Source organism: Daphnia pulicaria, chromosome 8 (genome assembly GCF_021234035.1).
Source record: "Daphnia pulicaria isolate SC F1-1A chromosome 8, SC_F0-13Bv2, whole genome shotgun sequence".
Classification (NCBI taxonomy): domain Eukaryota; kingdom Metazoa; phylum Arthropoda; class Branchiopoda; order Diplostraca; family Daphniidae; genus Daphnia; species Daphnia pulicaria.
This window is the reverse complement of record NC_060920.1, coordinates 12,275,107-12,294,065: the sequence shown is the minus strand read 5'-3', so window position 1 is coordinate 12,294,065 and position 18,959 is coordinate 12,275,107. Positions and strand designations below refer to the sequence as shown.

At 40.4% G+C, this 18,959-nt stretch overlaps 6 protein-coding genes and 1 long non-coding RNA gene across 13 annotated transcripts; 4 read left to right on the top strand and 3 right to left on the bottom strand.

The window, feature by feature from the left end:
- Positions 1 to 244: 244 nt before the first annotated feature.
- On the top strand, positions 245 to 2,935 carry LOC124311166 (rho guanine nucleotide exchange factor 39-like). 3 transcript variants are annotated; one of them, XM_046775523.1, is made up of 7 exons: positions 245 to 613; positions 679 to 897; positions 982 to 1,315; positions 1,375 to 1,571; positions 1,634 to 2,089; positions 2,148 to 2,255; positions 2,331 to 2,935. In XM_046775523.1, exons 1-6 carry the CDS (start codon positions 470 to 472, stop codon positions 2,211 to 2,213), a joined length of 1,416 nt encoding a protein of 471 aa, XP_046631479.1. In that variant the 5' UTR covers positions 245 to 469; the 3' UTR covers positions 2,214 to 2,255; positions 2,331 to 2,935. The 3 variants fall into 3 exon arrangements, with proteins under 3 accessions (XP_046631479.1, XP_046631478.1, XP_046631477.1); XM_046775522.1 differs by having other exon boundaries at positions 249 to 613; positions 1,372 to 1,571; positions 2,148 to 2,249; XM_046775521.1 differs by having other exon boundaries at positions 249 to 613; positions 1,372 to 1,571.
- Positions 2,294 to 5,405, bottom strand: LOC124311165 (hyccin-like). 2 transcript variants are annotated; one of them, XM_046775519.1, is made up of 8 exons: positions 5,025 to 5,403; positions 4,822 to 4,956; positions 4,625 to 4,750; positions 4,338 to 4,555; positions 4,169 to 4,270; positions 3,972 to 4,040; positions 3,734 to 3,870; positions 2,294 to 3,664 (listed from the first exon to the last, which is right to left on the bottom strand). In XM_046775519.1, exons 1-8 carry the CDS (start codon positions 5,163 to 5,165, stop codon positions 3,174 to 3,176), a joined length of 1,419 nt encoding a protein of 472 aa, XP_046631475.1. In that variant the 5' UTR covers positions 5,166 to 5,403; the 3' UTR covers positions 2,294 to 3,173. The 2 variants fall into 2 exon arrangements, with proteins under 2 accessions (XP_046631475.1, XP_046631476.1); XM_046775520.1 differs by lacking the exon at positions 3,972 to 4,040 and having other exon boundaries at positions 5,025 to 5,405.
- Positions 5,406 to 5,706: 301 nt separating this feature from the next.
- On the top strand, positions 5,707 to 10,162 carry LOC124310987 (glycerol-3-phosphate dehydrogenase, mitochondrial-like). Of its 2 annotated transcripts, none has more exons than XM_046775202.1 (14): positions 5,707 to 5,867; positions 5,952 to 6,104; positions 6,173 to 6,344; positions 6,414 to 6,619; positions 6,694 to 6,748; positions 6,815 to 7,026; positions 7,088 to 7,378; positions 7,638 to 8,031; positions 8,104 to 8,147; positions 8,204 to 8,335; positions 8,396 to 8,479; positions 8,546 to 8,809; positions 8,945 to 9,055; positions 9,502 to 10,162. In XM_046775202.1, the coding sequence occupies exons 2-14, from the start codon at positions 6,003 to 6,005 to the stop codon at positions 9,637 to 9,639; spliced, it is 2,205 nt and encodes a 734-aa protein (XP_046631158.1). In that variant the 5' UTR covers positions 5,707 to 5,867; positions 5,952 to 6,002; the 3' UTR covers positions 9,640 to 10,162. The 2 variants fall into 2 exon arrangements, with proteins under 2 accessions (XP_046631158.1, XP_046631159.1); XM_046775203.1 differs by lacking the exon at positions 8,945 to 9,055 and adding an exon at positions 9,262 to 9,360 and having other exon boundaries at positions 5,708 to 5,867.
- Positions 10,163 to 10,401: 239 nt separating this feature from the next.
- LOC124311270 (cysteine and histidine-rich domain-containing protein 1-like) lies at positions 10,402 to 12,237 on the bottom strand. 2 transcript variants are annotated; one of them, XM_046775700.1, is made up of 7 exons: positions 12,113 to 12,237; positions 11,897 to 11,994; positions 11,713 to 11,819; positions 11,344 to 11,646; positions 11,104 to 11,277; positions 10,825 to 11,028; positions 10,402 to 10,760 (listed from the first exon to the last, which is right to left on the bottom strand). In XM_046775700.1, exons 2-7 carry the CDS (start codon positions 11,967 to 11,969, stop codon positions 10,557 to 10,559), a joined length of 1,065 nt encoding a protein of 354 aa, XP_046631656.1. In that variant the 5' UTR covers positions 11,970 to 11,994; positions 12,113 to 12,237; the 3' UTR covers positions 10,402 to 10,556. The 2 variants fall into 2 exon arrangements, with proteins under 2 accessions (XP_046631656.1, XP_046631657.1); XM_046775701.1 differs by having other exon boundaries at positions 12,117 to 12,230.
- An 83-nt stretch (positions 12,238 to 12,320) lies between these two features.
- On the top strand, positions 12,321 to 13,407 carry LOC124311753. The gene is made up of 2 exons (XR_006910203.1): positions 12,321 to 12,402; positions 12,460 to 13,407. It is a non-coding gene; the product is annotated as an uncharacterized LOC124311753 (long non-coding RNA).
- A 654-nt stretch (positions 13,408 to 14,061) lies between these two features.
- LOC124310971 (transcription factor Sp4-like) lies at positions 14,062 to 17,982 on the top strand. Of its 2 annotated transcripts, none has more exons than XM_046775175.1 (10): positions 14,062 to 14,254; positions 14,832 to 14,996; positions 15,070 to 15,216; positions 15,276 to 15,758; positions 15,829 to 16,198; positions 16,276 to 16,512; positions 16,609 to 16,894; positions 16,961 to 17,132; positions 17,208 to 17,324; positions 17,386 to 17,982. In XM_046775175.1, the coding sequence occupies exons 2-10, from the start codon at positions 14,931 to 14,933 to the stop codon at positions 17,602 to 17,604; spliced, it is 2,097 nt and encodes a 698-aa protein (XP_046631131.1). In that variant the 5' UTR covers positions 14,062 to 14,254; positions 14,832 to 14,930; the 3' UTR covers positions 17,605 to 17,982. The 2 variants fall into 2 exon arrangements, with proteins under 2 accessions (XP_046631131.1, XP_046631130.1); XM_046775174.1 differs by lacking the exon at positions 14,062 to 14,254 and adding an exon at positions 14,262 to 14,711.
- A 29-nt stretch (positions 17,983 to 18,011) lies between these two features.
- On the bottom strand, positions 18,012 to 18,792 carry LOC124311533 (protein transport protein Sec61 subunit beta-like). The gene is made up of 4 exons (XM_046776063.1): positions 18,633 to 18,792; positions 18,458 to 18,561; positions 18,276 to 18,383; positions 18,012 to 18,213 (listed from the first exon to the last, which is right to left on the bottom strand). The coding sequence occupies exons 1-4, from the start codon at positions 18,633 to 18,635 to the stop codon at positions 18,126 to 18,128; spliced, it is 303 nt and encodes a 100-aa protein (XP_046632019.1). The 5' UTR covers positions 18,636 to 18,792; the 3' UTR covers positions 18,012 to 18,125.
- Between the last annotated feature and the right edge of the window lie 167 nt (positions 18,793 to 18,959).

Below are 18,959 nucleotides of genomic sequence, written 5' to 3'. Positions count from 1 at the left end.
ATAGGGTGGGATAGGGAATATGGTCCACTCCTTTGTGGCTTTGTTCAAAACATATGAAAAAAGTTCCAGCGTGGAAGCTTAAACTGCGGATTATTTGCCAAATTCTTTATTGAATTCATGGAAAAGCGTAATGATGATAAGTTCCTGGCAAAATTTAATCAAGCACTTGTGATTCATTTCACAATTTCGTAAGGATGCGAAAATAACGTGAATTGAATAACTAATGTAAATATTTGAAGACTGTTAATTTAAATAATAGCTTCTGGTCTTTTGTGTGCAAATATTTGATTACGTTGAATTCCGTTATGATAACAAAGTTATGTAATATTATTGCTAAACAAACATTCTTTTTTTTCCTTTGTGAGATTTTGTTACCGAATCAAAATCTGGCAACGCTAATGGCGTCGCTTATTTGAATTCAGTTTCAGATTTTCGTCACCGTTTGTGTTGATTTTTCAATGAGGGCCACATGAGTATTGCAATGGATTCTCCTCCAGCTCAGCATGAAAGTATAGAAGAAAAAGAACGTAAATTACGTTTAAGAAACAGAGTGTTGAATGAAATTATTAGTTCAGAGGAGTCTTACATCACACAATTGGAAATGCTACTCAACGTAAGCCGAAATGTTCTTTCTGTAACGTTCGTCCAAACCTTAACTTTTGATTTGCATAATTGAAGGGTTTTGTCAGGCCTGTCAGAGACAAAAATATTATACCAAAACATAGTTTTTCTGCTATATTTGGAGACATAGAACCTCTATATGCACTAAATGTGGTTTTGAATGAAGAGTTGAAAAAATCTGAAAATGTTGGATCTGCCTTTTGTAAAATTGCACCATATCTCAAACTATACTCCACATATGCTCACGACTATGAACTTGCCATCAGCTCTTTACAGGTAAGCATTTAATTCCAGTAGTTAGAAAATTTTCCACTCTACTATTGAATCTGTTTTCAAGCAAGTTACCAATTCCAATAACAGGGTCTAAGGAAATCAAACAAAGCATTTGAAGCCTTTGTAAGCCAACAGGAACGTTTACCACACATATCCAGAAAACTGGAAGCTTTGTTAATAGTACCAATCCAACGTGTTCCAAGGTATCGACTACTCCTCACTGAATTGATAGTTCACACAGAAGAACAGGAAGAAGAACATGCCATCTTAAATGCTGCTCTTAAACAAATTGAAGCTGTTGCTCACCATATAAATGAACAGATTCGTGAACACGAGAACATGCAACGAATGATTCGAATACAACGTTCACTCGCACAAGGAAATCCCAAAATTATCTCACCCGGTCGTCGATTCATAAAAGGTAATCATCGATTTCAATTCTCCAGCACTTTTCCTCACCATTTCTTTTTTCTTTAGAAGGAAGTTTGAGAAAAGTCTCTGCAGATAGTGAATCAGCCCATAACAGATACTTTATCCTCTTCAATGATATGTTGCTGTACTGTAAAGTTCGTTCTCCTAGCAATGAAATCGACCTGAAAGGATCTCTTGTCTGCAGTTGTGTTTTTCCTCTTCGTCATTGCAAAGCGGAAGCCGTAGTAGGAGATGGACTTTTTAGGGTAACATCTTACTATAATCCTTGCGACTATATTTTGGCTTATACTCTGCACGATTTCTTTAGGTAACCTGCAGAGACGAATCTTTGTTGCTTTGTTCCGATACGGCTGACCAAGGAAAACAGTGGGTAGAGACTATAAACGCTGCTATTGAACAGCTTGAGGCCAATTTCAGAACACTTAGAAAGGAAAGTAGTAGCCGTCGGCCAATACGGAAGCGCCAACTTCATCAAAAAGACAGTTTAATGCGAAAATTCCACCAGAAGAAACTTACGCTGAATGACCCACGTGTTTGTCAGCCAAGTTCTTTTGAAGTAGAAGTGCTCCGGTCTGAAAACACGGGTTCCCACTCTCCTCGACAAAGTCCTACACTCAAGTCAACGTGTGTCAAGTCACCACGTCTTATGAAATTGCCTAAATGGCCGGAATCTTGTTCCGGGTCACCTTCGTTCCCTTATTCTCCTCGGAAATTGTTGGCCCTCATCGCTCCGACCTCACCAAATTGTTCGCCAGTTCACGAGGTATCTTCTGTAGCAATTTTTTAAAAATAATTCTTTCTAATTTTTGTTTATGTTACAGGCTCCCCCAGTATTTAATTTTTACTCCCCGCCTATTCAAACAGATTTTACCGTGAATACAGAATAATAATATCCGTGTCAATAGAAAAAAAATTTCATGCCAGTGAGTGTGAGTCAATTGATTTGATACGTAATATACATAATGAATGCTCTGTACAGTAATCTATTTTGCCCACACCTGCAGGTACAAACAGTTATTTTAAAAAGGGAGGGGCTGGCTATGCTTCTTCCTTGCATCCATCGTTGGAGATTTTCTTTTTAAAAGAACAACATGTACACGCGAGTGCGATAAATAACAACACCGACCATTTTACTATAATTGGAGAACTATCATGTAGGGAGAAGTTAACAGTAACAAGGGAAGAAATAGGAAAAAGTTATTTTAATAGCCGAAAGAAATTTTACTTAAAAAGGTATCCCTAAAACACGAAATGCAAAACATTTCTTTCGCTTTTACAATTATGAAATACAGATGGGAATTTTCAACTCTAAAAGGAAATTGTTTGATGTGCCAAGTTATTCACTTTAAAGGAATCGTTACAATATGTCGTAACTAGCGTGTCTTCAACTCCCTCTCAACCACTAGACCAGGCGCAATCGTATTCTTTCCTCCTCTTAATTTGTCCTAATGGTTTGGAATCACAACCTCAACACACCACTCTTGATAAATTCCCTGAACCAAAACCGCCAGATGACTTCTCTACACACTGGTCTGTAACTACTATACTGAGGTATAACTTTAAGATGAAGACAGTCTAATGGCACGGACAACTGGAACAAAGAAGACGCCAGGCGCCATGGAAAAAGGCCAAGAACAACGAGAGGGGAAAAACAGTTGGAGATTTGGGGGGGAAGGAAGAAGAAGAAAGCAAAGCAGATAATTTCATTCAATGACTGTGGTCCTAGAACTGTTTCAGCGTCCACCTGGACTCATGCCGATGGTCAGTATGTGTGGAATGAAAGTTCATGTTTGATACGTCGACTTGACTGGTTGTTGTTTATTCCTGCTAGGAGTAAGCTCGAGGTATTAAACCTGAGTTCCATTAAATTCGCTGCTGCGCCGACGCAGCTCTGCTTCTTCTTTAGTTTCACTGTCGCTGTTTCGGTCAGTAGAACTGGATATGACACCGTTACTTTCGGCCGCGTGATGGCCGTCTTGGATGACACCACCGTTATTATTAGCCTTATTTCTTGCCGGTTTTGGCTTGCTCTTCTTTTTGACGAGCTCCGATAGTCGGAAACTGCTTTTGCCTCCGCCTCCACTGCTCGGTTCATCATTCTCTTCCGTGATGGCTCCTAAGTGAATTGCCGGTGAAGTCTGGTATTGAGATGACGATGCTGGAGTAGCCGCGGCAGCAGCTGCTGCAGCCGCAGCGGCCTCTGCTACCTGTGCGACCGTAATATCGTCTGGGAGTTTCTTGGTTCGGAATGAAGCGTTCGTTATCATGGATTTCCACATGGCCCGAGCTGAGCCACCGTTTGCGCCGGTGCTCATTAATTGGGGCGAACTATGTTCACCTATAAACCGATGAAATATGACACGTTCAGGAAAATTGTGCAAGGAATGACTCAATCACATTATGATACCTCTAATGCTAAGATGAGACGAATCGGCCATGGCGGCACTCACTAAGATTGGTGCAGCCATCAACTCCATTTCTACTCGACGTTGCACAGCTTCTAGCGTTTGTCTGGCTGCACTAGCAAGGTCCTCATCTTCCATGCTGAAAATATCAATGATTAGATGTCAACAAGCATTTCATTTGAGTTGATTGCAAATAACGGATAAAAGAACAAGTCAAGCCAAACAAAAATGAATGCAAACCTAGCGACCGGTGTTGGAGGAGGAGAATGCAATCGAACAAAGGTGTCGTTGGTAATTATGGGTAATGGACTGCAATTCCAAACCAAAATGGCGAAAGAAAAGAAATCAAATGATAAAAGAGAAATCAAACAATAAAATCATATAAAAGCCATGCGAGGAAAACTTCGCCCCCTCTTTAAGCACGAACTAATGATTACGTCAGTGAGTAGATCAGATGGAGCATTTCGACCAACAAATTTGAGGACAATGGAATTCGCGGCGAGCCTTCGGAATTACGCGTGTAGCCCTGAGCTACCAACCTGGGAAAGAAATCGTTTTAAAAGATCTGCATTGTCACGCTAAATAGAAATTAGATTTTATTCTTACCGACGAAAGGCCATGCAAGTTTCGGATAAAGTGCTCTTCGAATACATAGATAGGTAGTTGGAGTAAATGCGTAATAAGGCGGCCATGGCGGGAAGGCGGTTCTCAGCATTGAAGCTGTTCAAGTGTGGGTGGGGACCAAATTTGACCGTAATTCGGTTGGTTGGATCTAGCCTCTTTAAAGCAGACTCTGTCAGGGAAGATGAGGCTATGGCTGAAGTCTGGAAACAAGGGGATTAAGGAAGAGTTCAATGACATTCTAATTATGATGATGACTGCTATATGATTACATCATGGTAGATAGAAGGCTGTGCAATGTTTGGTACTCTGAAAGAATGGGTCTTGGGACTTTGGGCTTCTCCACCAGCCTCCAAATTGTATATTGCTAACAAAAATGTTTGCATACTTCCTGCATCCTGGTTAAAAAAAGAAAAAAACTAGATATAAGTCACAGAAAACAACAGTTATTATTTGAACAATTTTCTACCTTTCTTTCTCCTTGTGCAATTGCACTTAAATAAGAATAGATGAGACTAGGGACAAATTGCAATGAGAACACTTTTGATTCCATATTGCTTTCACGGTAGTACCCAAAGAGGCGTATACACAGAATGTTGAATAACTAAACAAGAAAAAAAGTAATAATGATAATGATAACACTTAATTAAAATTTTACAAGTATAGTTTTACATCTTTATTGCTTTTCCATTCTTCAATGAGACTAAAGATAGCTTCCATCATGTCAGAGTTGGATGACAAAGCTTTGCTCCATCCGTCATTTTGTGCATCTTTCAACCAATCACTAATAAAGAGTCGCATATCTTCATCCATTTTGATTAGTTTTATTATTTATTTAAGTCGATAGTATCATAAACGGATGATTCGTAGAAAGAGGGCGTTTCTTTAGCCGGTTTCGAGAACACAAAACAAACACAAAAGTCAAGTCACATCCACAACACCAAGTCACTTTTCAATATGTGATAATGTTTTGTTATCAGTTCAAATGACCCAAAGATGGATTTCACATCTTAAGTCTTAACATCATTTTGACATTTCTAACATTTAACAATCACCTGACTAGGAACGTCTGCGTGAAAAAGGGAGGGGAAGCACCTTCTGACCACTTGTGCGGGTTTGCCCAAATGTCCCGTCCCGTCCCGTCTCGTCCCGTTGCCGCTCTGCCTTTGGTTGTTCCACGTGATAAAGGAGTGTGCATGACTCTTATGACCTTGGTCTTTCCTCCGTTTGAATTTTTTTTCTTTTTTTGGCTCATGCCGTTTGCTAGGTATGGAATAAACCGGTTTCGCTAATTTCGGGATTTCAGAATTTTGAGTATCACGCGAGAGAGACCCCACCTATCCTGTATTTCATCACATGTCTGCTAGAGTTTGGAGTGAAAGGAAGTCGATTCGTTTGTTCAATCTGTGATTGTGTGTCTTGGTACTAAGACTACCTGTGACCGTCCTGATCGAGCTTTCTATATTTAAACGAAAGCCGGTGTCTAAATCGGACGTTCCACTCAGTACTGCAAAGGTTGAATTTCAGTGATTTTGTTATATAACTTTTCTCACCCAATTTTTCATTCATTGATTAATAACTGTGAACATTTATGCATAGGTGCTAATAGTTTGATTTTAAACATTAGCTGTTTAACCATTGATAGCTGCCATGGCTGCAAGTCGAATGAAAAAACTTGCTGCTGGAGGAATTGCCTTAGGTGGAACAGTTGCTCTTGCATCATGGGTTTTTGGAGATGATAATCACACTAAGGTATGTCCTACTATTACGATTAAACTGTGAAGCCCTCTTTCATAACCATTCATTTCATCATCCAACAGAAACAATTTGGTCTGCATGTCCATGCTGGTGACTCTCTGAAGGCACGACCAAATAAGCCTTTCCCAACAAGAAGTGAGCAACTGAAAGCACTTGAAGATGAAGTCTACGATGTCCTTGTAATAGGAGGAGGTGCTACAGGAGCAGGATGTGCTTTAGATTCAGTTTCTAGAGGTATTATCAACCTAAAGTTTGTCCCTGGAAATGCGTGGAAACAATCACAGGTTTTAATTATTTTTTTAGGATTAAAAACAGCAATTGTGGAATTAGATGACTTCAGCTCAGGGACGAGTAGCAGAAGTACAAAGCTGCTCCACGGCGGAGTGCGCTATCTTCAAAAAGCAATTTTCAATTTAGATATTGAACAATATAGAATGGTTAAGGAGGCCCTTCACGAACGAGCGAATCTATTAGAAATTGCGCCTCATCTTTCTTATCCTCTACCTATTGTAAAGTTTTGAAATTGACATTTTATTTCATTTTTTAATGCATTATTAATGCTTTCTCCGATTTCTTTATCTAGATGTTACCGGTTTACAAGTGGTGGCAAATTCCTTACTACTGGTCTGGAATAAAAAGTATCCGGCTATCTTATCTTTTGGTAAAAATATATTTTTAACAAATTTGTCTTACGTCTTCACCAGTGTACGATTTGGTCGCTGGTTCTAAATGCATCAAAAGTTCTTACGTATTGAGTAAAGAGAAGGCCATTGAACTGTTTCCGATGCTTCGGAAAGACAAACTTTGCGGTGCGATCGTTTACTATGACGGCCAACATAACGATGCTCGAATGAACATTGCCATCGCTTTAACTGCCGCACGCCTTGGTGCTACGGTGGCCAATCACGTGAGAGTGGTAAGCATCATCAACTGGTGACTAACAAGAATTTTGGTTAACATTTGACTGAATCCAATAGGTTAGTCTCACGAAAAGTAAAGATAGTGAAGGCCAAGAAAAGGTATCTGGTGCTCGTGTACGTGACGAGATTACCGGCAAAGAATGGGAAGTCCGAGCCAAGTGTGTCATCAATGCCACGGGACCATTCACAGATTCAATCCGAGAAATGGATCAGCAAGCAGTGAACAAAATATGCGCTCCTTCAGCTGGTGTTCACATAGTCTTACCCGATTATTATAGCCCAGCCAGCATGGGCTTACTTGATCCTTCCACCTCGGACGGACGTGTCATTTTCTTCTTACCTTGGCAGGTACTAATAAAATTTACGAAATAATGTTTACTCACGTGACATGACCATTCACTTTTAAAATAGTATGGTCATGTCAAAGAAAAACGCAAACTTGTGTTGCTTTTCATACAGAATTCACATTTGTTTTTTGATTTTTAAATAAAATTAGTTAAAAGTTATGTAAAAATTTAATTTGTACCGCGTTAGGTCGTCGTCGTGCAAATGAACCTGTATCTTTAAAATCTAATTGAACTAAAACCATTTTTTCTTCTTTCGTCAGGGTTTGACAATCGCTGGAACCACTGATACTCCGTGCGAAGTAACCCACCATCCTAGTCCAACTGAAGCCGATATTGAGTTCATTCTCGGTGAAATCCGATCGTACTTGAGCCCAGACATTGAAGTTCGTCGTGGTGACGTGCTTTCAGCCTGGAGTGGCATCCGTCCATTAGTTTCCGATCCAAATAAGCCAGATTCTCAATCGCTTGTCAGGAACCACATTGTACACGTGAGTGATAGCGGTCTCGTAACAATTGCTGGAGGTAAATGGACGACATACCGTTCCATGGCCATGGAAACACTTGATGCAGCAGTCAAGACGTGTAACTTGCCAGCTGTTCGAGGTTCAGCTACCGATGGTCTACTCTTGGAGGGAGCTCACGGCTGGACACCAAGTAAAATATGAAAATATGTTTGTTTTATTTTATTACTTATCTTTTTTTTTTTTTTTAATTTTTGCCATTTAGCTATGTTTATTAGATTGGTGCAAGATTTCGGGCTGGAGAGTGAGGTAATTAATACAATAAACATGGGTTGTTAAAATAAATTAAAAATTTTTTATTCTAGGTGGCCAAACATTTGTCAGAAACTTACGGAGACCGAGCCTTCTCTGTTGCCAAACTGGCTGCATTGACAGGTAAACGGTGGCCGATTGTCGGAAAGCGGTTGCACGAAGAATTTCCTTACATTGATGCTGAAGTATGTAGTGACGTTGTTTCTATTATCGGGAGTACTAAAAACAAGAGATTTTCCGAACAGGTCCGATATGCCGTAAGAGAGTATGCGTGCACTGCTGTTGACGTGATTGCTCGTCGACTTCGCTTAGCCTTCCTTAATGTTCAGGTACGAGGCCTAACTTCAGGGAATTTCCCATTTCATGAAGCTTGATTTTTAATTGTTCTTTCACAGGCGGCTGAAGAAGCTCTTCCTAGTATTATTTCTATTATGGCGGAGGAGCTAAAATGGTCGGAAGACGAGCAGAAACGTCAACACGCCGAAGCTGTCAAATTTGTTAGAGAAGAAATGGGACAACAAGTCAACCGTCAGAGCCGAGACAAAATCCCAATTAACTTATCGCGTGAAGAAATTTCGAACTACATCAAACGTTTTCAGGCACTTGACCACGATAAGAAAGGATACATCTCCATTAATGACATTCGTCGAGGACTTAAGGTATGTTCTTGTTTGTACTATATTCATCAAATCATTATTTACGATAAGATACCTTTAACCGATTGACGAAAACCGATGGTCTCATGTAATTCGTAAAGGTAATTTTAAAATCCAAAACTTATTTCGTTTGACAAGGTTGGAGATTTAATTCCCAACCATGAAATTTCGGGAGAGGAGTTACATGCAGCTCTGAATAAAGTCGATTTGCGGTTGAACGGACAAACTGATCTTTCAGAGTTCATACAGGTTTCGAAGATTTTAAGAACAGATAATAGATGCAGCTTAGGCAATAGCTTCTCGCTTCTTACTCCTCCTTGGGTCTTTTTACCGTGTCTTTTGATAAAGGAAATACCTTGTAGTTGGGATATGTTTAGAATGCTTTTGTGGTGAGGTAATTAACCTGCTGTGTTTGTCCTTCTTATTTGGTCTTTTTTCCCTTCTCTTCTGTGCAGCGTCAAGGTGAGAGCATTTCGGGTACCATGATGCACGAGATTCTTCGCGAGGTGGACGTCAACTCGAACGGTTTGGTTGAGCTGGACGAATTTCTTCAGGTGGATTTAACTAAATTTTAAAAGCTTTACTAACTGTCTCCTTACTTCCTCGCCCTGGTGCATTCTGCTTGCTCTACTGTAGCCTTTTTTTTTCAATCGTCTTAGTGAACAATTTAACTAATATTTGTTTTTAAATTGCAGCTGATGGCCTGTATAAAATCTGGTCGCGTAACCAACTCGCGCTTTGACCAATTGGCACAAGAAGCACAGAAAAATGTTGAAGAAGAGGAAGCCAAGAGGAAAGCTATTCCTGTTGATCGCAGTGGAGGAGGAGTTTAGGTAGTCTGAGATGCTTTTTAAAATAATTTAGGTTGAATTTGCGGCTACCACCGTTTCGCGTCACACCTATATGACAAAATCCCCTCTCCTTTTTTAAAAATCATTGAACTCATCGGTTAGTTAGTCGTTTTTCTCTACTAGCTGTACTATTTAATTACTTTATTCCCCGATACTTTTATCCTTTTTTCGTACTGATCCGTACTTCAAAAAACTTATGGGATAAATCGGCCACAGAAAATAACATCTATCGATTCGAACAAAGCCAAAGTATTTCATCCGTTTTTCTCTCGATTGGTTGTGCGAAGTGTTTTTTACTTAACTTAATAATTCACTGTTATTATTCCTAAATAGTCTGCACAGTGAGATCCACAACGCAACGCATACGTATTTCTGGTTCTCCATAATCGTTTCAGACAGTTCGTTGTAGTTCCTAGCAGGTCTATTCAGTGTAGCTTCTTTTTCATTGTTGCCTGTTTTTGTATTTGTCTCTCGATTAGTAATAAATAGACGTTTGAAATCCCTAGGAAACTTTTAACGCAAAAGTGTAAGTACTTATATAGCTTAAATAGATCGGACTTTTAGCTGTAACCTTTAGAATAGAACACAGCCGTGAAGCCAATGTTGAATGACGAACTTTAGAACGAAATGGAAAATGAGTTGTGATTGATATAGGTTAACAAATTCTGTCTCGAGTTCTACTTTCAAGGAGCATTCCTAAGAAAAAATTTAAATTATTCAGCAGTAAAACTATCATTTTGTAAATTTGTTTTAAATCAGCATTGTATTGTTTCATTATGCTGGATTGTTTAACATGTAGTATGATGAGGTGAGCAACCTCATTGAAGCGGGCATTGGTTTGGCCAAATTTTCCGTTTGAACTTAAAAAGTTTATAAACGCAAGCCTGCTTGATAATTGATCAGAGATCACTTAGATCCAACACATCGACTTTGGGCAGATTTTCTTCGGTTTCTTGTTTCTTTTTCTCATCTTCTACCACTGCTTTCACTGGTACTTGACGAGGTATATCCAATTTATTCCACGACATGGGTTCAGCTTTCTTGAGTTTGATTTCAACTTTGTTCGGTGTATATGTAACACTACTGTTCACAGTATCGATAATCTATCGAAACGAAATTGTGGTAATCGGATTCATAAAAAAAACAGTTTAAACAGGATGTACTTACTCCGCGCAATTCAATGTCAGAGTTATAGGAAGGTCCGCCAGCAAGAAGATTGATTCTGACACGTAAACGGATTGGATTCACCTCAACATAAGTCAAGGATTCGTTGGTAGGATCGGGTTTTTTGCAGTAAATGTTGACAATTACGTGTGTTCCAGTTTGCATCCAATCTTGCCGACATTGAACTGATTTCTTGATTTGCTCCTCCTAGTCAAAGGGCATCGCACCGGTAAATTTCAATACTCGATTCGAAACTAAACAAATCCTATTATAAAAATTTACTTTTTCAGTTTTCCAGACGTGTGTTCCAGTTGAACAACCTTCTTGGTCTAAAAATGCTTGAAAATCGCTGGTTCGTCTAGTGCAACACGTCCAGTACTTGAGTCCTTCATGAAAGATGGGTACGCCAGCGTGATACGTACATGTTGAATCGTTACTAGACTCATTCACATACGTCTGGGGTAAAAAGTAATAAATAAACTGCAGTCTTCATATTATTGGAATATGTATAAGAAAAGCTACCTGCTTACAACCTCCATTCTTGCAAGATGCGCCAACTCTAATTCCATCGGACGTAAAGTTATTTTCTACTATTTGACTTGAGTTGTCAGTGGCTTTAACTTTTTCCAATTCTTGTTGAAGACTAGCACTAATCGAGTATTTCAGTTTGATTAGAGGGGATTCAAAAGGAGGCCTCAGCAATGATGATGGCTTTATTGGTTCAGGAGCTTTATATTCAATTACTTCACTTGCTTTAGATTTATCAACTTCTGGTTTTTCTGGCTCTACAGGCTTCTCCCCATTATGGGCTGATGTTGAACACCCCTATTGAAACCAAAGATTTGAATTGATAATGCAAATTCTATTGAATTATTTAGACTTAATATTTACTTTTATGTTGAGGAATTCTGTAAAATCTGTGCATTTTTTCTTACAACAAGACCACCCTTTGTAAGCATCATGGAAAAATGGAGCTCCAGGATGATGAATGCAAGTATCTGTAAGAAATAATCTTTTATAAATTGAGTTGCTGCAAGAACATTAATTTTTAATTATATTTAATTATAACTTATACCATCGCCATTTTGATCTGGATTAAATCTTTTTCCGCATCCTCTGTTGTAACACAGAGAGCCTTCAGATGACATTTTGAAAGATTTTCGCGTAAAATTTCTAGATTAAAAATTGCAAAGTCTTTTAATATCAACAACGACACGATAGTATGGTCGCATGTCCAAACTCCGAAACATTTTATATAGAAGAAAAATAAATTATTTAATTTTAAATTTACCTACACGATTATTAATCAATAAAATTATTTCGATTGATTGAGAAAACTGTTTATAACCGGTGAAAAGTTGAAACCGTTTGAAACTTTTGGCAGAACTTGAGTTGAATGGGACGTCTACAGACGACTCCAGAAAGATTTGTGTATCAAATAGGCGAGACAGCTAGAGACACCTAGCGGTTTTCATAAGCAACGGTTCTAGAAAAATCTAGAAAATTTATTTTTACTCTCAGCGAGTCAGCGCCCTATTTTTCGTTTTCAAGTCAACTCATCAACTGAAATGCAAACTTTTGGTAAATTAATAGATTCTTCCCAATCTGCCAATTTTTACGTTTATCCTTTTCTTTTAGAACCAGTAATTTCCGAAATTATCCAATTCGCCTCGAAGGTTATGGCCTAATGGTATAATGGTAATATTCAGGATGATTTTTATTCTCAACTCAACGATTTGATTGTAAAAATAAAATGTTGTGATTTCCCACCATCTGTGATTGGCGCTAGTTGATGTCGCCCCATTTCCCTTTGATAGCTACATACCGCGCGATTTACGTGGAAAAGTACAAATTAAAATGCGGATCTTGGAGCACGTTTACCGCTTACGGGTTTGTATCATAACGGAATGTTGTGTCAAACGTGCCTGAAAAATGTATCAGACATTCAGTTGCGTAAACCGGTGGAAGAACCTACCGTCTGACCACACCGCAACCTGAAAAGTCGGAAGTAAAAAGAGAAGTCGGTGTTGGTTGAAGGGAATGAACAGAGAGACAGATAATGACAGGGGAGGAGAGAGAGAGTCGAATAGAAAGTGGGTGGGGTCGTGTGTGTAGCCGTTGTGCTCGTTTCGTAAAAGAGAGTACCGTTCGCCCTCTTTCCTCTCCGTGACCCAGCCCATCCGCCTGTTTTATTTCTTTTTCTACCAGGGACGACATGTCGGAAACAGCTTGGTTGGTCTGTGTAACACACCCTTCGGCCGCCCTTTCACATTTCTACCTCCCCCTCAGAGGTCGGCGATAGAAAGAAACTTCCGCCAACAGGCGCCCTATCGCCATCGGCAAGAAAAAGCAACACGCCTTCCTAAGAAATGGTCATATTTTCGAAACGGTTCCAGTGCACGAAACAAAACACCTACACAGTTTTTCTACTCCTTAGAGCTACCTTTTATTCTGTTGTCAACAGAAGATATTGGAATGTTCATTCAGGACGCATCACATTTTTTTTTATATTTATGTAATGCATCTCCAATGTCACGAACCGCTATATGCGACGAATAAAAAATAAAAAAACAACCGGGTCACACATCTGGGGCTTTCCATTAAAATTTCCCCTCTCACACAGGTGCACTTGTTCATACAGGAATTGTAGCCGAGTGAAATCTTTCAGTCTACCCGGAATTAGATCGTTCCATTTACATATAAGTTCGTACAGCGCGCGCTACAATTTTCTTTTTTTTTCTTGTTTTTATCCACACAACCGGGCAGCTGTCTATGCCACTAGCCAAAAAAAAAAAAATTCGAGACAGGGGCCAATGAACGCGGGTACCACCCCACGGGGAGGCTTTCATCTCACCCTACTCCCACCCATTTCCCCCTTCTCCCTCCTTCTCCTTCCCTCCCCCGCAGCACTATCAAATGAAGAGAAACAGGCCAGGCCACTCCGATTCTCACTTAACGGCTTTCAGTTTACTGCTTTGCTCGCCAGATGGCTATTTTAGGTCACCGAATTTTGTTATTTTACTAGCTTTCTAACCTTTATTTCCGTTCAAAGCTGAATTCAAAATCGTAATTTCTTTTTTAAGCAAACTTTTCTTCCAAATAGAAACATTAATTCAGTTTAATATTCTAAATCAAACCGATTTATAATTCAGGAAATATTGGAAGCTTAGTAGAGTGGTCGGGCCGGGCGATTGTATTTAGCGTTGATGGCAATTTTTGGGGGAATGGAATGGGGGCTTCACAGAAAGTGAAGCTCTCCTCCCATAGTCCCATTGTTACGCCCCATACGCATCGACTCGTCCTCTCTTTTCCCTCTGCCAACAATTTTATCGCATCGTTCAGTTTTCACCGGGAAAAATAAAGAAAAAAAGGCAACGTTCGTACAACTGGACCGTGATCATCTAGCCCCAGTTGCATCTCTTCTCTCATTTGGGTGAGTTGACGCAACGTTTATTGTTTCTTACTTTGTGCCATATACATAGCGCTGTGTGTGCGTCGTCGAGCTGTTTACAGGGCAGGGACAAGGGCGAGGCCAAACTTCCAGCGGCGTCCCTCCCTTTTCCTCCCCTCCTCCCCTTGATTCCCCCCCTCAATGTTTGGGAGGCTGTTCACCTTGCTGATTCTGCACACATAATCTGAACGATTCTACTATTGAGGAACTGTTGAACGACATTGCACGTGGATTTTGTGCTGTGCCCATCCGTGAGACTAAACATAATTTCGTGTTGACAAAAAGTAGCAGGCTCAATACCCCGCTTTTCGTGTCCTAGTTTTTTTGTGACTAATCATCTCCCTTTATGGCGGGATGTTTTACTTCTATGGTTCAACCTGCCATGGCCACAACAACTCCTTCCAAAGTGAAGTGTGAGACTCAATCTACTGACGATGAGGTCTATATTATGAAATAGTTTATGCTATGTTGTTTAAACACTGTGGTGTTACTCAAGTAGTGTTTCTGTTGGGCCGTATTCATTCCTTATCAACACTGATTGTTATCTTTATTTTTCTAGGAACGTTCAGAAGTCTTGTCACTCACCGTGACGGCTAAGAAGAAGAGGAAAGTGGGTGGTGCCGGAGAAGCCAAAGGGGGGGCACCTCCCCCCACCCTGATGAAGGCTACCAACTTGCAGGGCCAAGTGCTAACTCCGGCCCAACTTCAAAGTCTACTCCAACAAGTATATAGATAGCAACACTTGACTAGATTTTAATTACTCACTAAACCTTTTTTTTTTTCATCGATTTTCTTAGGCTGGTGTTGCTAATGGGGAAATACAGCAAAATGGAACTATTGCTACAAATACCCAAAACACTCAGTCACAGGCTCAGTCCAAAACTGTCAGTGTTAGTCCTTCCAATATTCTTTCATTGCAAGGACTGCAAGGGCAAATTATACAGGTTCTTAGCTTCATTTAATTATTTATATAATTAAAAATGACACCATCTGTTTATTTTAGACTGCACAGGGTGCACAGTTGTTGACATCTGGATCCAACAACAGTGCTGCAAGCGGAGGAGTTCAATACAGCATGTCACCTGCTTTCCAAACAGTGACCATTGATGGTCAAGAGGCCATCTTCATCCCAACAGGAGGGGGAGGGCAACAGGTGCAGATTGGTCACAATCAGGCTCTCTTGACATCCAATGGGCAAATCATCCGTGCCCCTACCAACCAGGCCCAGTCATTACCCTTCACACTACAAAATGTTGGTGTACAATCAGGATCCCAAGGTGTGACAGTACGAACAGCCGGTGGTATGCAGCAAGTTCTCCAACTACCCATGCAGCAGACTGCTACAATTTCTGTGCAAGTGCCAGTCTCTACTGCTAATGGCCAAACAGTTTACCAGACATTACAGCTTCCTGTTCAGATGATATCTAGTGGTATACCTGGTCTGATGCAGGGAGGGACTCAAATGCAAGTTTTATCCCCTTTACAGGTAATTATTGACGCAACTCCGTTTTTAAGATTGTTAATAGCTTTAATTACTTCATTTGGATTGCTACTAGGTGCCCCAGCAACAGCAGTATGCGCAAATAATCAACGCCAATGGACAGATCCAGACTGTGCAAATAGCTAATTTGTCACAGATGGGTACGACAACGTTGTTGAGTCCTGGCGGCCAACAGCAACAGCAGCAGCAGCAACAACAACAAACGACAACAACAAATAATTCTAATAGTAGTAACAATGCGTCGGGACCTTCGACCGTCACTATAACGCAGTCAAATGACGGCGCCCTGCAAATTAGCACGGTGGAAAATGGGTCTGGCGCGGGTAGCAATAACCAGTCGACCAACCAAAGTGCCAATGCTCAACAACAGCAGCAGCAACAACAGCAACAGCTTCAAAATGTATCGCAACAGATTACTATTGCAGGTATTTTTCAGGTTTTTTTTTTTAATTTTTGCGAGTCTCAAATTTTTTGTTTACACAATTTTCTCATTTCTTCTTAGGTCTATCAGGAGGAAGTAACCAGCTAACAATGATACCAGCGTCTAGCCTTTCAGGATTGACACGAATGCAAACTGGATCCAATTTATTGCAGGGTTTCCCTATCCAGAATATCCCCGGATTGGGTAATGTCCAAGTGATACCAGCCTCTAGCCTCCAAGCCCTTACAGGCCAACAGACAATTTCAACAGTTTCCCAACAGTCTCAGCCAGTTCTTCCTCCAGGAACTCAAATAATAGGTATTTCCCCTACCAGCTATTGTTTAGATATAGGGCTAATAAATTAGCTACCCGAGAAGCCTCTTTGAATATGAACTAAATGAGACTTTTTTTTAGCTGCCTCTTCCCTAGGGCAGCAACTTCAACAGGACCCCAACGACCCGACAAAATGGCAGGTTGTTACAACGGGCACACCACAGGCTACCCAATTAGTAACTGTAGCATCAGCCCCTACTACCTCAAGTGGGCAGCTAGCGTCACCTACACCAGCAGAGGGGACAATGGAAGTGGTTATGACTTCCGATTCATCCACTCCTGCAGCTAACAACTCCAGTCCCGCTAAACCCCGCCTTCGTCGTGTCGCATGCACTTGTCCAAATTGCAAAGATGGTGAAGGGAAACAGTAAGAATATTTTGTAGTACTTGTAGCACGAAAGAGCAATCGACCTAAAATATTTCCTTTATCAAGGGTCGGCGAGAACAAGCGGAAAATTCATATTTGCCACCATCAAGGCTGTGGGAAAGTGTATGGTAAGACGTCTCATTTGCGTGCTCACCTAAGGTGGCACTCAGGTGATCGACCGTTTGTTTGTTCGTGGTATTATTGTGGTAAACGGTTTACGAGATCCGACGAACTTCAGGTAAATGTCTTCATAACTTTAACGTTTCAACTATGGGTTAAAATAACCGTTTTCTTTCTTCCTTTTTTTTTATAGAGACACAGGCGAACTCATACGGGGGAGAAACGCTTTCAATGCCCAGAATGTGGTAAACGTTTCATGCGAAGCGACCATCTTTCAAAACACATCAAGACTCACTCCAAATTACGTGGGGTAGGTTACTTGTGTTGGTACTTGTATAAATCAAATCAAGAATATAAATGTGATATTTTAGCATGTTCAGTCGGATGTTGCTGTGGACGGAGCGACCCAGATTGTATTTGCTGAACCATTGGAAGAGGGAGAAGATGGTCGAGAGGAAGAGGAAGAAGACGCAGAAGGTGAAGAAGGTGAAGACGGAGCCTCATCGGATGGGGACGAGAAGATGCTCATTATCCCTGGCGACGCTGTCGATGCCTCTGCTGTCGGTAACGAGTCTCAGATTGACGGATAAAGAAACCAACTGTATGTAGCATTCCTCTCTCATTGCGTCTCCTCCACCAAAGTCCACTTGCTCTGTGTGTATGTCTTTATTTTCTTTGCTATTATTCATTGGCTTTAGAGTGGTTATAGGGAGTTGGGAGCAAGAGCTTTAATTCATAACTAACATCTGGCGAATTATAATTCTAATATTCGATAATATGAGACGACTGCTCTCGATATATTATGTGTATGTTCCAAGACGACAAAATTGGACATTTTGACTTATACTGTGGTTAATTACTCTGCATATTTTTTTGAGTATTACCCATTTACCCAATTTGTTTGTAAACGGAAGGCCTTATTCACAATTTTTTAGACTTGGAATTGAAAATAAAAGTTGAACAGTTTACATGCAATTGTACTTAATGAATAAAGATATTTTCAGAAGGGAAATAATTTTGTATTCTCAACCCAGATAGAGAATTAATCAAACAGTGGAATGGTGACGAGTCAGTTCATTATAACTTGTCCCAGGTCCCAATAAAACAATCTTTAAGATCGGGTGTATTTGCCCCAAATGTGCAGCAGGAAAACAGATGCGATGAAGAGAAGAGACATAACCAAAACAGGGACTGGTCCACTGAAATCACAAGAATCAAGAATTAATGTAAAAATAAACAAGATTTTTAAACAATATCTTACACTTTCACTCCTGGGGAATCATCAGTGTAAAATTTCCACATGCCACCAGAGCTGGTGCCTCCTGCACGTGAGCGAGTGGCTGTTGTGGTGCTGCTGCTAGTGGTTTTTCTAAAAAAAAAGAATACAGAACTATAAGATTGCACAATTCACACAATATGAGAAATGAATTCAGTTTATTTTACCTTTGTCTCACTGTACTTCCTGAACCAGCTCTTGGGCCTGAACCACCAGCATTTGGTGAACGGCCTCCAGCACCGACTGTAGTAGCACTTGCCGGGGCAGACGGCTGAAAATAGTAAGTGAATCAAAGAATTAAACACAAAACACGTAGAAAACATCATATGAAACTACGCCTACCATTATAAGGTGTTTTCAATTAGTCGTCTTTAACAAGCAACCTGACTGACACAGTATCTAGCTTGAATGTGAAATGTTAAACTTCCAACGCCGCTTCTGCCTTCCTGCGTGTAGCGGCTTTAGCTGTCAACGTCACCAGTGAAATAAGTGCCATCTATTCCAGAAACTCTAAGCTTCTCAACAAAACAACTTTAATACAAGGACGGTAGGTGGCGTTTTCCTCTTGGGTGCTTACAATGCCTTTTTGTGAGGGCCCGCCGGCCCGTAGGAAATGGAGATAAATCAAATGGACGATTGTGTCGGATTGTCTAGTAGTCCACTTAAGTC

Excerpts from the sequence above, each read along its gene's own strand:
- LOC124311166 (XM_046775522.1), top strand. The coding sequence starts at position 470 with ATGAGTATTGCAATGGATTCTCCTCCAGCTCAGCATGAAAGTATAGAA. Across the intron at positions 614-678 it reads AATTGGAAATGCTACTCAAC|GGTTTTGTCAGGCCTGTCAG; the intron begins GTAAGCCGAAAT and ends GCATAATTGAAG. Across the intron at positions 1,316-1,371 it reads CGGTCGTCGATTCATAAAAG|AAGGAAGTTTGAGAAAAGTC; the intron begins GTAATCATCGAT and ends TTTTTTCTTTAG.
- LOC124311165 (XM_046775519.1), bottom strand. The coding sequence starts at position 5,165 with ATGGATGAAGATATGCGACTCTTTATTAGTGATTGGTTGAAAGATGCA. Across the intron at positions 4,041-4,168 it reads CATCTGATCTACTCACTGAC|TCCATTACCCATAATTACCA; the intron begins GTAATCATTAGT and ends TTGGAATTGCAG. Across the intron at positions 3,665-3,733 it reads GTCTCATCTTAGCATTAGAG|GTGAACATAGTTCGCCCCAA; the intron begins GTATCATAATGT and ends ATCGGTTTATAG.
- LOC124310987 (XM_046775202.1), top strand. The coding sequence starts at position 6,003 with ATGGCTGCAAGTCGAATGAAAAAACTTGCTGCTGGAGGAATTGCCTTA. Across the intron at positions 7,027-7,087 it reads TGGCCAATCACGTGAGAGTG|GTTAGTCTCACGAAAAGTAA; the intron begins GTAAGCATCATC and ends TGAATCCAATAG. Across the intron at positions 9,056-9,501 it reads ATCTTTCAGAGTTCATACAG|CTGATGGCCTGTATAAAATC; the intron begins GTTTCGAAGATT and ends TTTAAATTGCAG.
- LOC124311270 (XM_046775700.1), bottom strand. The coding sequence starts at position 11,969 with ATGTCATCTGAAGGCTCTCTGTGTTACAACAGAGGATGCGGAAAAAGA. Across the intron at positions 11,278-11,343 it reads AGAATGGAGGTTGTAAGCAG|ACGTATGTGAATGAGTCTAG; the intron begins GTAGCTTTTCTT and ends TTTTTACCCCAG. Across the intron at positions 10,761-10,824 it reads CTGACATTGAATTGCGCGGA|ATTATCGATACTGTGAACAG; the intron begins GTAAGTACATCC and ends TCGTTTCGATAG.
- LOC124310971 (XM_046775174.1), top strand. The coding sequence starts at position 14,619 with ATGGCGGGATGTTTTACTTCTATGGTTCAACCTGCCATGGCCACAACA. Across the intron at positions 14,712-14,831 it reads CTCAATCTACTGACGATGAG|GAACGTTCAGAAGTCTTGTC; the intron begins GTCTATATTATG and ends TTATTTTTCTAG. Across the intron at positions 17,325-17,385 it reads CTCACTCCAAATTACGTGGG|CATGTTCAGTCGGATGTTGC; the intron begins GTAGGTTACTTG and ends GTGATATTTTAG.
- LOC124311533 (XM_046776063.1), bottom strand. Across the intron at positions 18,384-18,457 it reads GGAAGTACAGTGAGACAAAG|AAAAACCACTAGCAGCAGCA; the intron begins GTAAAATAAACT and ends CTTTTTTTTTAG. Across the intron at positions 18,214-18,275 it reads GATTCCCCAGGAGTGAAAGT|TGGACCAGTCCCTGTTTTGG; the intron begins GTAAGATATTGT and ends TTGTGATTTCAG.